Here is a 14,480-nt window from a genome sequence, read left to right as displayed (position 1 = left end):
ATCACACAATAACACTTAATAAAAACCCTGAAGATATGTATGAATTTATAAAGCACATGAAGGCCCTTTTACAATATTTGTTCTCACCTAATTGGCTCTTGGTCTTCTTTGTCTTCCTTGCTTTGTGCTATCCTGATTCCACTTTTCTTTGCTCGCGGACAGCCTGAAAGACTGAGTAAAAGAAAATATTTTAAAATGCAGTTTCTCATTCTTGGGTACAGTTTACAAGGGATACACTTTCGAAAAACCTGCAAAACAGGTAACCCTGCCCATTTTCCAAGTGGTTTGAATAAGGAGAGCTGCAGTATGCAGCCACGAGGGGGAATCCGCGTATCTCAGTTCGTGATGCAGGACAGGACTGCAGGCACCGTGCAGACCACACACAGGCAGTCCCCAAGGAGCCAGGGAAAGGAGCTCTTGAACTCCCTGACTAATAGTCCCTCCAGCTGACTCAGCAGCAAGCAGCGACAGCTTTACAAGGAACAGAAGTCAGTATTTCAGGGCTGAGAGACATCACGTCCTCTGTATGTCCGAGAGGGATGGAAGAACAGGCTCAAAAGGAGTCTTTGGATCTCTTGGTAAGACTAAAGATTTCTGTAGGGAGCGCATTAGGAACACTATCAGACCTTCTCAAATGTCACGTAAGAATCCTGTAGAACAGTTGAATAAAAAAGTGGCAGAGCTGAGAGCTGTACAGTGCCTTCCTGAGAAAGAGTTTCAGTGCTCAGAACTCACCCAGACAAAAAGATTTAGTAGAGACAAAGTTACATGTTAGGTTAAGCAATGTTAGCTTTAACTAGACACTGAGAATGTTGTTTTTAACTACACAACATGGAAAAAGATATATCTACTCCAAGATTTTATAAGCTCAGCTTGTCCTTTGCATATGAAGAATTCATCATAGAAAGCATTTAGTAAACTTGACAACAGATATTTAAAGATTTTTTTAAAGTAGTTGCTATCCAAGGACACAAATATGTCTATCAAAAAATCATGCTTTGTCCTCTGTTTAAATATAATTTCCATCTTAACATATCAACATTAAAAAAGAAATCCATTAGTAGAACACCACCTTCAAAAGTATTGAGATGAGAGACAAATTAGTGTTAACAAAGAAAATTTTCTGTCGAGAAGAAAACAAAATAGGAGATTAATTTTTATTTGTTTTTCCAGCATGACAAAAGGTACTTCAGTGTTGTACAATAGGTCCTGTTGTCAGGAAGAAGAGGCAGAAACACTGGTAGCAAAATTTTCAGTTACTTTGTCTTGTCAAGACCAGTGAAGACTGAGAGAAGGTGATGCAATCGCACCTTCTGCAATCAAGCAGAGAAAAGGGTGATGCAATCACAGACAGAATTCTGTGGCAGTAAATGAAAAATAGACAAAAATAGAGTTTACATGCTGCAAAGTCATAAATAAATCAATTAAAGAAAGGGAAGAATGTTAGCACAAGATATTGGACATAGTGTATTACCTAGGAACTTCTAGTGAGATGGCATGGCTACATCTACAGTGGTAAACGGGAGGGACCCAGAACTGCTGTTTTGACCGAAGACCAGCCAGGTCACATCAGTACAACTAAACTCTCTGTCTTTGTGAGCAGGACAGCTCCACCCATATTGCTTATGAAGAATGATCCGGACCCATGCTGAGCCCCAAATCATGTCTGAGAATTGCCTGGAAGAGTTTCAGTGTCCCTGGGTCAGTACCATGCCAGGGGACATACTAACAAATTAATAGTGTAGGCACCTGTAGTCTGACGCTTGGAGCTGTGCTTTCATCCCATTTCATTTTCTAGTTTAAATGCAGCTGACCATTCTCCTTTTTAAAGCAAGCTGCTGTTTATTCCAACTTGCACAGTGCACACTGAAGTACCATAGTTCCCTGTGCAGAAACTAAATCTCAGAAATCCTGTGCCAAAACTAAAAACAGTTTTCTTCAGAAATAAAAATATCATAATCTCTAAGAAGACAGAGGCAGGAGAAAGAAAGCCTGAGAGGTTTAGAATAACAGGTAGCAGGCTCTGGGGCAAGGGGGCAGTTTGGGAACAGGTTGGTTTGTTGCTGTCTTGTATGGGCAGAAAAATGGGATTACAGAAAAATCTGGAAATGAAGGGGAAAGGACAGGAGTTACAGATATCCCTAGCTTACCTGTGAGACCCATCGTACCCACTGTGTAAGAATCATTAGGTTTTGCCTATGAAAATTAAATAGTTAATAGAAATGCCTCAGAAAACAACATTTTTTTTAGTAGGTGTACAGATGGGTATGCTTGTAGATGATGACATTTTCATAACAATATCTGAACGAAGAGCTTCTGCCTTGACTAATGATTTAATGTTTTCTACATATTAAATCAATTTAATTATCACGTACTTATTGGTATTTCGGTGCAACATATTTTTGCAATAGATCTTTCTATTCCGGCACTATGATTTATTAGAAAATTCTAAGACCTTTCAGGTCCTCTAAACAGACATCTCCAACAGACAGATTCTGAGGTTATGATTAATTCATTTTTCCTCTGACAGCAGATTCACCAAGAAAACATATGTGAAGGATGAGCCTTTGGTTTATTTTTTTTTTATCCTATAATAATGAAAAGCTATTACAAAGTAAACATTAATTCATTTTTATATCAGTTTAATTCCTTATATATGAAGATAAAAGACATCTAGGGAATTTCGACACCATTATATGCTGATATAACTTCTTGCAATACATTGAATGGGCACGTGGAACTGCAGAGTTATGGCAGAGTTAAATCTGCCTTCATCTGTGCTTGCTGTTGAGGAGCCATTTTAAATATAGATGATACCTAGGCATTTTGGCAGCCATTTAGGAGAGAAGTTTGTCATTCCTTTCCTTCTGAAACGGAAAGGGTTGTAAGTGATGGTATCAAATGCAAACAAAAATGCTAACTCAGATGCAAGCAGATGTAAATGCTAATTTTCAGTGTGGGAATTAAAAACCTTAAAAGTGAATGCACTGTGGGGTCTTTCATAGGTAACCACTCTGGATTTAGGCTACTGGTTTGCTGCCCTTTTGAAGAGTGTGCATTTTGGCCAGCCAGCCTCACTGCCTCAGAAATGGTCTTGACAGGTATCGTGACCCAAACAGTGTGGGGCTGGCTCTGTGTAAATGTGACAGGTCTCCTGGGGACATCGATGGTTTTAAGCACAGAAGACATTATTCCTTCAGTGTCAGTGCTCCCATGCCTGCAGGTACCCAAGGACCCGGGGCTACCAGAGGCCTTTTGGAAGAGAAACGAAGGAGTTGTGTGGTCAGTATAGACATGGTGGCATTTCAAAAGGTTGAATGTGTTAAATCCCAGTGGACTGGACAAATTTCACATCACTTGGTTTTGCAGAATTATCTTTTATATCTTTATGTGTACTGAGTATGCTGCAGAATCAAATAAAATCGTTGTCCAGCACTCATATGCAAAAATACAAGAATGTAAAGATTTACAGGCAAGAGTAGCTACTACCATCCAGCTCATGTTGTGGTCCTACAGTGGCCAGGATGATCTGACATGCAGTGGTTCTCCCATGCTAACCTTGCCAGCTTTTAGGTTGCTTGTTTGTGACACTTTGCCAGCTGCACCTTCAATGTTCTGCCTGTTTCTGGTTAAATAGATGACCGAGTATGTAAACAGCTTCCTGAAACAACAAAGTCGGGACATAGCTACACCAAGCATAGTGCTGGTAGAGGAGGGAGTTGATAAATCCACATATAGTTAAATGTAGTTCTACACCTGACCTTAAATCCCTTTGAAAGTGTGATTTAATCCCCTACATCACGTAAGTACTTTTAAAATGTTTACATCTTCTCCTTTATAATGTTATTTGTACTTTTGATGTCTAACTGTGCATTATGGAAGTTGTTACTGTGATCTTTCATTTTTCCAGCATGTAAATGTATGGCACATTCCCAATCTCTGTGTTATTTATGTTTTGACTTTAAACAGTTAATTGCTTTTAGTAGGAATACATTTTTAGCTGGGAATTTGTGTATTGACTGGTTATAGCCAACTGTAAAACTACAGAGACTTGGTGAAGCAAGCAAATATCCAGACCCAACAGTATGCATGGCAGTAAAGAGCCTTTACTAAGAAGAGAGGTGGGCTACACAATTATTCTTCGATTAAACAATGGACAGCTATTTACAAAATATGCTGCAGCCCTTCTCTACTGATTTTACAGTTCTCAAATAGCCACAGGGGAATTGCTAATTACACAGCATGCGTAACATTACAGCGGTGCCACCAGAATTGATTTGGGGTTACCAACAATACCCTAACTAGTAAATGGGAAGTTTTCTTTGGCCCTTGGTAAGGATCACAGTTACAGTTTAGGCAGTTAAAGTAACAGCTTTCATCCATAAATTTCTGTTTCCACTCTCTTGTCGTGACATAATTATGTGCAATGCATTGAGATTTAAAAACAAGCCTGTACTAACTAACAAGACTGGTGCAATTAGATGAAATAGGTACTTTTTCTCTCTGATTAAATCTGGTAAGGCTTCAGCTGGGAAAGGAGGTAGAGAACTGGGTCCAGTTTTGCTTTTCAAGAAATATGGAGGGAGCCTGGAAGAGACTGACAGGAACAATCAAGAAATATAATTTGTAGGGAAAAAAAAATGCAGGAATAGGATTTGAGTCCAGAAAAGTAAGACTGTGAGGAGAAGAACGAAGTCATTCAGAATGTAAAACAGCAGAAATTTATGAATGTTGAATTGCTTCCCTGGGCTAACAGAGAAGGTATTAAAACTAGATTAATTTTCTGCAAAGGTTTTGATAGATATTAGCAAAAACATTCCTACCTATTTGGGTAGTGAGCCATGCTGAAGCTGAGAAATGTTATTCATTGGTGGTAAACAGAATGAGTTAGACCAGCCCATGTCTATGTACAGCACTCAATGCTACTTCACTATTGAGAGAGGGAAGAGAGGTCTGTTGAGGTCCCTTCTAGCCCTTCCGTTGTTTGACTTAAAGAACAAAGCCTTCTCTTTACATACCTTCGATGTGAAGCATAATTTCCAGTAATATGCCCAGAGCCATCACACCCAGGGGTGGGACACCTAGAATAATAATGGAAGAGATATGGAGCACTGTTACTGACAGGAAAGATGTAACCGCCCATTAAAAAATATTCATTGGCTCAGTCCTTGTTTCCACAGGTGCCAGCCCTGGGGACCTCTAGCCATTGCTAAACCTAAGCTTAATTCCACACCGGGGACAAATGTGCTTTCTTCATTCATAAAATGTTTAACTTTGCTATTCCTCACCTGCCCACTCAGACACTTTCTGGTAACTCCAGTATCAGCAGATTAGAGCCTGACATCCCCGCACCACCAGGAATGAGCAGGGTTGACAGCAAATGGAATATCCCCATGGTGTATGCTTAGGTAATGGCTAAGCAAGCTGTTCTGTTTTCCATCAGAGCTATTGCTCTAATCCTACTGCACAGTGGCATGAGGTCGCACCATGGAGAGACTCCTCCACCTCTCCATGAAGTGAAGGAAATGCCTAAGGAAAAGGAAATGTGTAGACGGGGAAGTAATGCTGGCCTCTTGCAGAGAAAGAGAAATCCACCCTAACACCAAGCTACAGCACCAGACAGTCACTGATACAGCCATCAGTGGAATTTCTAGTAGTCGAATGACATTAGAGTCATCAAAGAAAATGGATGTTTTTTTCTACATTGCAAAGATGATTGCGATCACCACAGAATATGCTAAATTGTAATGCTAAGTAATATCATTAGCTGGTATTTGAACTGCTACACCAAATCACAGAAAAGACAAAGGAAAAATTAATTTATAGTCATTTTACTGAACAGACAAATGCTACATGAATTCCAAAAAGTCACTTTTCTTGAGCCTGAGTTTCAAATTTTAGCCAAGCTTTACGGCTTTGTTTGAAGAAAGCATTCAAATTCAAAAAAGCATGTGCACAGCTTCAGATGTTGCATTCTGAAACATCAGATTTCCACAACATTGAACTCTTTCACCATTTGAATCAGAGTTGATGCAGACTTGGCTTTCACCCTTTAGTTAGATAGTTACATGTGTGCTTTCCTCAAAGTTCTTCCATACTGGTAAACTTCTGTTTCTCAAAGGTTTCTGCTGAGACTTGAAAGTTTCTTAAAATCAGGAATTAAGCAACCCAGAATTCAGTTCAATGGGGTTTTCACATTCCATGAAGATGAACTTTAGCTCTTTAAAGCTAGTAAACGTTACCTACTTCTGAGGACCACAGAAGGGCCAAACTTGAAACATGATTAACACAACCTTGAAAAAGATAAATAGAACTGGAATTTGTTAAACGGAGTACAGTCTTCATCCAGACCAAGTCACTTATTCTATAGAAAACATTAAACTATGGCAGGACTTCCAGGATGCAAGCTGGTAACACCTCTGGGGTTCACCACATCATTGAAGTTACTTTTCCATATAACAAACAGCCTGTGTGCTTTGGACAACAAGTCTAAGCAACATCCTTAAAGATAATTCACCTTTCCTCTTGCTTATGTCTTTGTGCAGGACCAAGAGTAAGACCATGATCTTGGCTAGAAGGTGTATTACTGTGAGTCTTACTATCTCAAAGGTCAATATATGGGTTGACATCATACATCAATCCTTCTGCTTCTAGAAAAACAAAACCCCCCATTTTTGCATAGGTTCTTCTGACACAAATTAGGTGAAAATGTGGCCCTTGGTGAAGAAGTCGTATCTCAGTCTGTATGGCCCTTACCATTTACACTTTGCTGTGTCTGCCCTTGGCTATCACAGTTTGGCTATTTCTTTAAATTAAAAAATTAAATCGTTAAGGTTTTTTAGATAAAGGCTCTTATATTTTAAATACTTCATATCTAAATATTTCATGTTCTCATTATTTATTTTTATTTTTGGCAAATGTTTTGAGATCTGCAGAGAGACAATCTCATTTCATTTGTTTTACAATGATAGGAATCTTCAGTGATTTACAATGCCTATTTCCTATTTCCATCAAGACCAGCTGCATCACTGAAGCCTGACTGAAGCCTCTGAAGATGGTGAATTAAAAGATATGAAAATAAGAATTAATTAAAGGAGTTGACTAAACTTTGGCTTTAAATGTCTATGGCATTTAAATGAATAAAGAACAAGGAGCCATGAGACTGCTCCTCTGCAGTCTGTCTGAGGTACTACAAGCATTCCTGCTTCATGAACCCATGCTATTTGAAGCCACCATTTTCCTCTTCAGATTTTTCAATCCTTTTGAGAATAAGCTATTATCAAAACTGAACGATGTTTTTTCTCATCTTTTCCAAGACTTTTGCTACAGGCAGGCATGATTAATAGTGTCTTAACAAACAGGATTTATAAGAGGCACCGGTCTCTCTAATCAATCAGTTTTAAAATTAGACCATTACACCTCAACTATTTGGACAGTCTTACAGAATTTTAAAAATAGCTTATTTCTGTGTCATTTAAAAAAAAATAACTTAAGCAACTGAAGCTTCTGAAGAACTCATACTGCTGTAAATTGAACTAGGAATATTCACAGAGAGCTCTGTACAGTTCACACCAATTTAAAATCATACTTTTGATTAAACTGGAAGAGATTTTTTATGTAGGCAAGGATTTTAGAAAGACCTTTCAGATTTTGATTTTGGCACTAAATTTTTTTTTCCAGTCATAAGCTTATATTGACCTAAATGTAACAGATGAAATGAGAGTTTAGTGCAACTGGTAAGAATATTTTAAAAACCTTGAATGTCTCTATTTACTGCTGTTTCCATTCTGTGGGAAGTGCTTATAACCACTGGGAAATACAGGATGCAGATATACAGCAGTCTGTTTCACCTATAAGTTTATTACAACATTTATTTGCTATCCTAAGCAGATTAGACAAGGAGATATCTACAAGTCCTTGCACCATTGGAATTGAGTCTGTATTTTCAGAATGTCTGATCAAAGATAGGACTTGCATATACCCTACTACTTTACTATCAACTACTACCTATACAAGCTTGACCTAACCAATCATATGTACATGCAACAATGCAAGAAAAATGTAGGTTCAGGTGCTTATAAGAGGTGATGTGAAACCCTTTGAAAATGAATATCAGAGTAAGTGGAAAATGGGATATACAGTTTCCCTGTTTACTTGAAGTTAATGTAATTTGGCAGGATCAGAAGCTTGTTTGTAGACTCTACATAACAGCTTATTGCAGCAAAGGAAATACTTTACTACAGTAAAGACTGAGGTGACAAAAGGAACTCACCCTGTAAAGAGTGAAGTTCAGAACATATAACACTAGCACTTTACCACAAATTCAGGGCATCCGGCAACAGAAAGAGCTTGTCAGTGAAGGGGAATGCAGTTAGCACCACCCTGATGTCCCATTCATTTCACAGAACGTCCCAGAGAAGCTTTTTTCAGAATATAAGCATAAGCAGAAAGCAGGGCAACCAGCAGAACAGCAACAGCTGTGGTGGCTGGATCCAGTATTGGGCTTAGATTCAATAGTAGAAATGAAAAAAAGGTGAGAGTCAAACTGAGACAAACACACTTAAGCCCCACTATCCAGTGTTCACTGGGGAAAGGACTGAAGGTGTGCAGCAATTAAAAAGGACTTTTGGCAGCTTGAAGGAACTTTAGGGAGGTTCCTGGGACTGGGGAGGAAATGACTGCAATGCCCAAATGGCCTCTGGGAGAGTTTTTCCAAATGCCAACGGTTAAAAGTCTTGCTGCAAGCTCAGCTCAGAAAAAAGCCAGCTCACATCAGCATAGCAGACTACAAATAACATCCGTGTTTAAACCTGTATTCCTAAGCTTTTACCTGGGTCTACAGAGCTAGATAAGCTTACATGTAGCTTACATATATAGATTTATAGCTCAGCTAGTAAGAGACCAAATAGGATGTTACACAAAGGTACAAAGACAGAACTGAGGGAGTCTTGTCTTCATTATTATGTACAGCTTTGGTTGACTTACTTTTAAAATTTATTTTAAAAAATAAACTATCCCTAAAACACACTGATCAAACAAAGAAACAGTAATCTGCAATATAATGAAAAATCTTTGCTTGTATTTTCTTTTAGAGATTTTACCACAAAATGACAATGGCTTTTTGCGACCAGAAGGATTGCAGTTCCCTAGGAAAGAGGCAGTGCTCATGGAAGGTTTTGCAGTGCACACAGCTTGACCGCAGCTCAGAGCTTGGGGCTCAGGCTCAGGCTCAGGATCCTCCTTTCTCTGCCTGAAATCCTCCACTGAGATTCAGCAACACAGTGAATTCTATTTCCATCTCAGTCAAATCTCGTCTTTACGGTTTGACCAATTTTTATGTATAAATCTGAATGGAAACCTTGGATCTAGAACTGTACAAGCCCAGATTCAGCACACCACGTAAATGTAAGTCACTGTAACACATGGTTGCATTTTTCGTGAAGCAGGGTGATAATGTAACTTTTCAGAGACAATTTTAGCAATTATAACCAATATAACTTCTTCTCTCTGTCTCTTGTCCCTTCAGTCACCCTTGGACATTTTGCCTTGCACCAAATGATTCTCCCTCTGCACACTTTCAGCCTGACTGCTCACCACTACAGCCTGGTTTTCACTAAGAAAAGGACATGTTATTAAGCTAGGCTGTAGTTTTCACTGGAATTGGCAGGCTTGTAAGCTGTGTACCTTTTTTATCTATCACTCATGGAGAATTAATAACAGCACTCAGTGGACACTAGAAATAAAGAAATAATAACAGACACTAATAAAAGTGAAGAGCATTGCCAACTCTGATTATGGCGAACTGTGTCAACATTTTATTTTTGTGCTGTGGGAATTGGCTCCCATGGAACTGAATTAAGCCATTAATTTCTCTCATACTGTCCATGACAAAAGCCATCAGAGAGTAATCCTTTCTAGGATCCACCAAATTCTACTGGGGTTCAATTGCAACAGGTTGCTACAAAACACTTTCCATGATCTGTTATTAATAAGCTGGTGTATCAGCTCTAAAGACTGATACTACTTTTATTGTTTAGTTTACCACACTTAGTATCTACTACATTATGGAGCCAATGAAAACACATATAAATAATACAGTTTACCAGACAGAATGTGTCCTATAAATTACCAATCAAATACTTAAAGAGATGTAGCTAGCAATCCAAAAGAAAAATCATGCTGAATTGAACAGGGGAGTAAACCAGTAAGTTCTGCAGAACCTCAGAATGGTTCTTCAGAATGTTCCACGCTGCAAAAGAATTGGGATTTAACAGAAAATTATATCTTTCCCAAAGATTTATTTTGACCATGCTGTCAATCTCTATAGTAAAGGTGTGATTTTCTGTTGAAGGTGAAAGGCTAGAGAAATAGAATTGTTTCCTGGGCAGGGATCTTTTCATAGCAGAAAGTAGAATGTTTTATTGCCTGATGCTTTCCACGTATTTGAGATTCTGTTTTATTTGACTGAATCACCACAAATGGAATTCATAGGTTGGGAGGCTGAAAGACAGATACAATAATACTTTGCATTTCTATCTTTCATCTGAAGATCTGAAAGTATTTTACAAACATTAATGGTTAAAATCTCACAATACTGCTTTGAAAAAGGAAAGAATTTGGCAGAGGAAAACTGGGGCATACAAAGGCTAAATGACTTTACCCAGAAGAGGAAAACAGGCTAGAACTAGAGAATCTTATTCACTGCTCTGTTTGCAGCTATAAAGCCCTATGTCTTCTGAAACTACGTATAGATTCATAAACAAATTATTGTGGGTTTTTCTAGTCAGGCAGACCAGAAAGAAAATGTTACAAAAGTAAGCCTGTAAAGATATTGTGCCTGCAGTTCCCTGGATTGAATAAGTGACAAAGGAGAAAAAAAAGGGGAGTAGGCAAGAAAGGGATGGGATGAGAAGAAACTTTGTCAAATTAAGAAATGGAGTTTTCTGTAATGTATGATGAGTTTATTGTATGTCTATGCCCCTATGAATTTGAGTGCTTCACAAAAACCAACAGGTTTGCACATCTGTCAAACAAGTCCCCTTTTTAACTATTTAAGAGGCTGAAAGAAAGAACAAGTTTTCCTCCAGTTCCTTCCTACGCCACTCACCACTAACCTGCAGGGAGCACTCTAGGGCGAGAAGAGCGATCATAAACAGAGCTGTGTGGTCCTCAGCACAGACTTTTTGGCCACAGGTGAGACAGTAACAGTCAGGGCTGTGGTTATTGTTATGAAAACACCTATTTAGCAGGAACCGGACAGACACCAGCAACTCATTTGCCTTTACCTTTCTGAGCAGTCAGAGCAATGCCTCCCAGCCATTAATGTTCTAGCCAGCTCTGTGAAAGAGATCTGGATGTGTAAATCTTAAAATCTTATTTCCAGTCCCAGGTATTTTGGTAATTGTCAGTCAAGCTCTAATTAAGTATGTGAAGTGGGAACAGTGTTGATCCTTTTCCTCATGAAGATGCAGGAGAAAAGCTGTTGTATGTTCTAATTCCAGTAGGAACACAGATGCTTTTCCACTTTTACCCCATTGTCTTTTATTGCCTATTTTTTTACCACAGCATTTGACTTCTGAATTCCTAAAGTATTGATGCTTTCTTTTGGTACTTAGAGAAAAACCCTCTACCTACACAATCTATCTGTGAATTTGCAATGAAAAAGTGTTTTGTTAGGATGGATTTATTTTTTCTTAATTTCCCTCAGTGAAGCTGCGTACCTACATACTTCTTCACTTTTTTATTTTACTCTTCTTCTCTGTATTTTCAGCCTGTTATCCTTTTCCTACAGTGGAGCAAGAACCTCCATTTGCTTTTGCCCCATGGTTTGTTTTCCATCCATATTCCTCTCCAGCATCTCTCTTCCACATTCTACTCCTTCCTTTTCCAGCTCCTTTTCTTTCCTCGTTGTTTCTTCTTGTCATTTTTAAATTCTCTCTCTCTCTTTTGCTTTTTTCTCTGTCCCTTTTGGCTGATGTCTTCTTTCTCTGTTCCTCCTTCATGCTTTCATGATCTCTAATAACCTTGAAGTCGACAGTTCTTTCTTCTTTCCTCCTCTTTTCTGTTTCTTTCTATTATCTCTTTTTTCATCACCCCTCTTGTCCTCCTGCTCTTTTCTCACAGCTGACTTTATCTTTCCTGTAGTCTGCATTGCTTGTGGCTCTCTCAGCAATGTGAGACGACTGGGTACACATTGCATCCTTGTGTCAGGGGAGAAAATGCTGTGTGTTGTGAAACTTTAACATAGAATTTCTTGGCTGCCAAGACACAATGAGAAATTTTAAGTATCTTGCACTCTTATCTTCATTAAAGTCCTTGTAAGCTTTATCACTGGCTTCAAAAGGAGCTGAACCAGGCTAGCACTGGGCACTTCTGCAAACTGCCATCAGAGCTCATCTGAATTGGTTCAAGAGGCAACATAAACTCTGTGGGACAGGTAGGCAAATAATGAATATTTCAGTGGATCTTCAGTCTCTGGTTTCATGTTCAAGTTTAAACTTATGTTCTACTCCTCACAAATATACCTACAAAAGCATGTGAAATCAGACCCCTATAAATATCAAAGGTTCATAAAGATGCATTGTAAGCCAAAAATAAAAAATAAGTTAAATATAGATTCATATGGTAGTTATTTCCCTATATACAGCCTAACCAGAAGGAGTACTTAATCACACAAATTTAGCTTTAGCGAAAGTGCTAAATATTACTTTTCCCTACATAAAATACTGCTAACATTTCTTACTTCGCAGAATGCTACCTGGCATGACAGGCCTCACTGAAGGTAATAGGAAAATGTAAAGCCCTGAGCCATAGCAGATAAAAAGGAATAGGGTTTGAGAGAGCCAGCAAAAATACGTATGGTGGAAAGGCAAATGAGTGAATTGAGGAAAATCTTTTTCTATCTTGTCGGTTGCTTTTTGGCATTGGACCCAATGCAGTTCAAGTAGGAATGGGCAGGAGATCCAGGCAAGGATTACTCCTGGTGGGCCATTACTGAGCCTCCTACTGGGAGAAATGCAGGTTGGAGTCTGGAAAGAAGTGTGGAATGGAAGGATTTGTTGTTACCACTTTCACTGTACAGTCTTTCTATCCATGAGGGAATGATGCCAGGCCTATGGAGCTAGTCCAGACATAAGACTGAAATAATTTTGGCTGAGCCTTCGTGGAGTAAATTCAGTCTCTTCTATCTCTGCTGAGAGATTGCTCTGTCTCTTTGTCTCTAGAAAACCCCAGCAGTTGAACGGTTCTAAACTGCGGACGGCTGACTACATACTCTTCTCCTTAGGTAAAATTTAATTAATTCCCTGACTTTCCGCATGCACAATTTTTCTGTCCTTAGCTGCTGGTATTATCTGTACTGCATTCCTGCATTTTCTGAACTGTGTGTGGGTGAGAAAGAACATGATATGGTTTTTAATTACACTGAAATCCATTTTCCTATTAGCAGTCTAAAATGCATCACGCTGGCATTTAAAATATTGCTGTACACTCAAATGCACAGATACACATGATGCATTTAAATTAATTATATTGCTTTAGAAAAAATATTCCTGTGCCTTCAGTTACCACCTCTGCATGCTGCCTGTTCTGCTAGCCATCAGGACTTCCCAGCTTCCCAGCAGCAAGTGCCATGACGCGCTGCCCGCTGTTCTCACATCTAGCACCAGCATATACCACCTAACATGCCAGTTGCCAAAGGCATGGTACAGGCCTAATGTGAAATAGCTTCTGTGCACTACCCAGGGGGTGCTCCGTTCACAGAAGCTGCCAGAGGGAAGCTGTGAATCAGCTATCTCCCTGGGCACCTTGCCCACGCTTTCTCTCCTGCCAGCATCGCCTGCCTTGGAGGCAGCACCGGCCAGCTGCAGATCCCCTCCCCGCAGCAGAGAGCACTTCCTGGCACCACGGATGAATCAGTTCCAACATATGCAAATTCAAATATTCATTTCCAAACACCTCAGCCTTTGAAAAAAACCTTCATTTTTACAGTGAAGGACTAATATAAAATTATCGAGGCGCAGAGAAAAACGCAGGAGAAGACAGCCTTAAGAGAACATGCCCAACAACTAAAAGCAAAGCCATGTGAGTTCTCCATCTCCTGATAGCCTTGCTGCAAGCCTGTACTTGAAAAAAATCCTCTGCATGCACTTTTTTCAGTAATTTAGGGTAGACACACTTGCTTCTGAAGAAAAATGTCCTGTTCCTAGGTGGTCTATTAATATGGGAATCACTAAGCCTCTCACGAATATCTGCCACTGAGCCACCGCACAGCAAGGTCGGTCCAGTCAGGGTTTGCAGAACAGCCAATGACATGACTTCTCTTGCTCTTGTACAGATGGGTCCAAAAGAAGCACTCAAAGTCAATAGCACAACTCTTGAAGAAATAGCATTTTGGTGTTCTCGACCTCAAAACATGTCTTCAGAAGCTCATACAACTGGCCTAACTTTTCTGTTTACAATGTAAAAGGAAGTTTTAGCAC

General features: G+C 39.3%; 1 protein-coding gene across 11 annotated transcripts in view; it reads right to left on the bottom strand.

The window, feature by feature from the left end:
- MYT1L (myelin transcription factor 1 like) overlaps window positions 1-14,480 on the bottom strand; it is a 305,452-nt gene that overhangs the window by 28,076 nt on the left and 262,896 nt on the right. For all 11 annotated transcript variants that reach the window (XM_027787854.2, XM_027787853.2, XM_027787855.2 and 8 more), the window contains 2 exons: window positions 5,019-5,081; window positions 88-171 (listed from right to left, as the gene is read on the bottom strand). In XM_027787854.2, coding sequence (XP_027643655.1) covers window positions 88-171; window positions 5,019-5,081 — 147 coding nt within the window. The remainder of the gene's footprint in view (window positions 1-87; window positions 172-5,018; window positions 5,082-14,480) is intronic.

Source organism: Falco peregrinus, chromosome 7 (assembly GCF_023634155.1).
Source record: "Falco peregrinus isolate bFalPer1 chromosome 7, bFalPer1.pri, whole genome shotgun sequence".
Lineage (NCBI taxonomy): Eukaryota > Metazoa > Chordata > Aves > Falconiformes > Falconidae > Falco > Falco peregrinus.
This window is presented reverse-complemented; position numbering and strand designations above follow the sequence as displayed.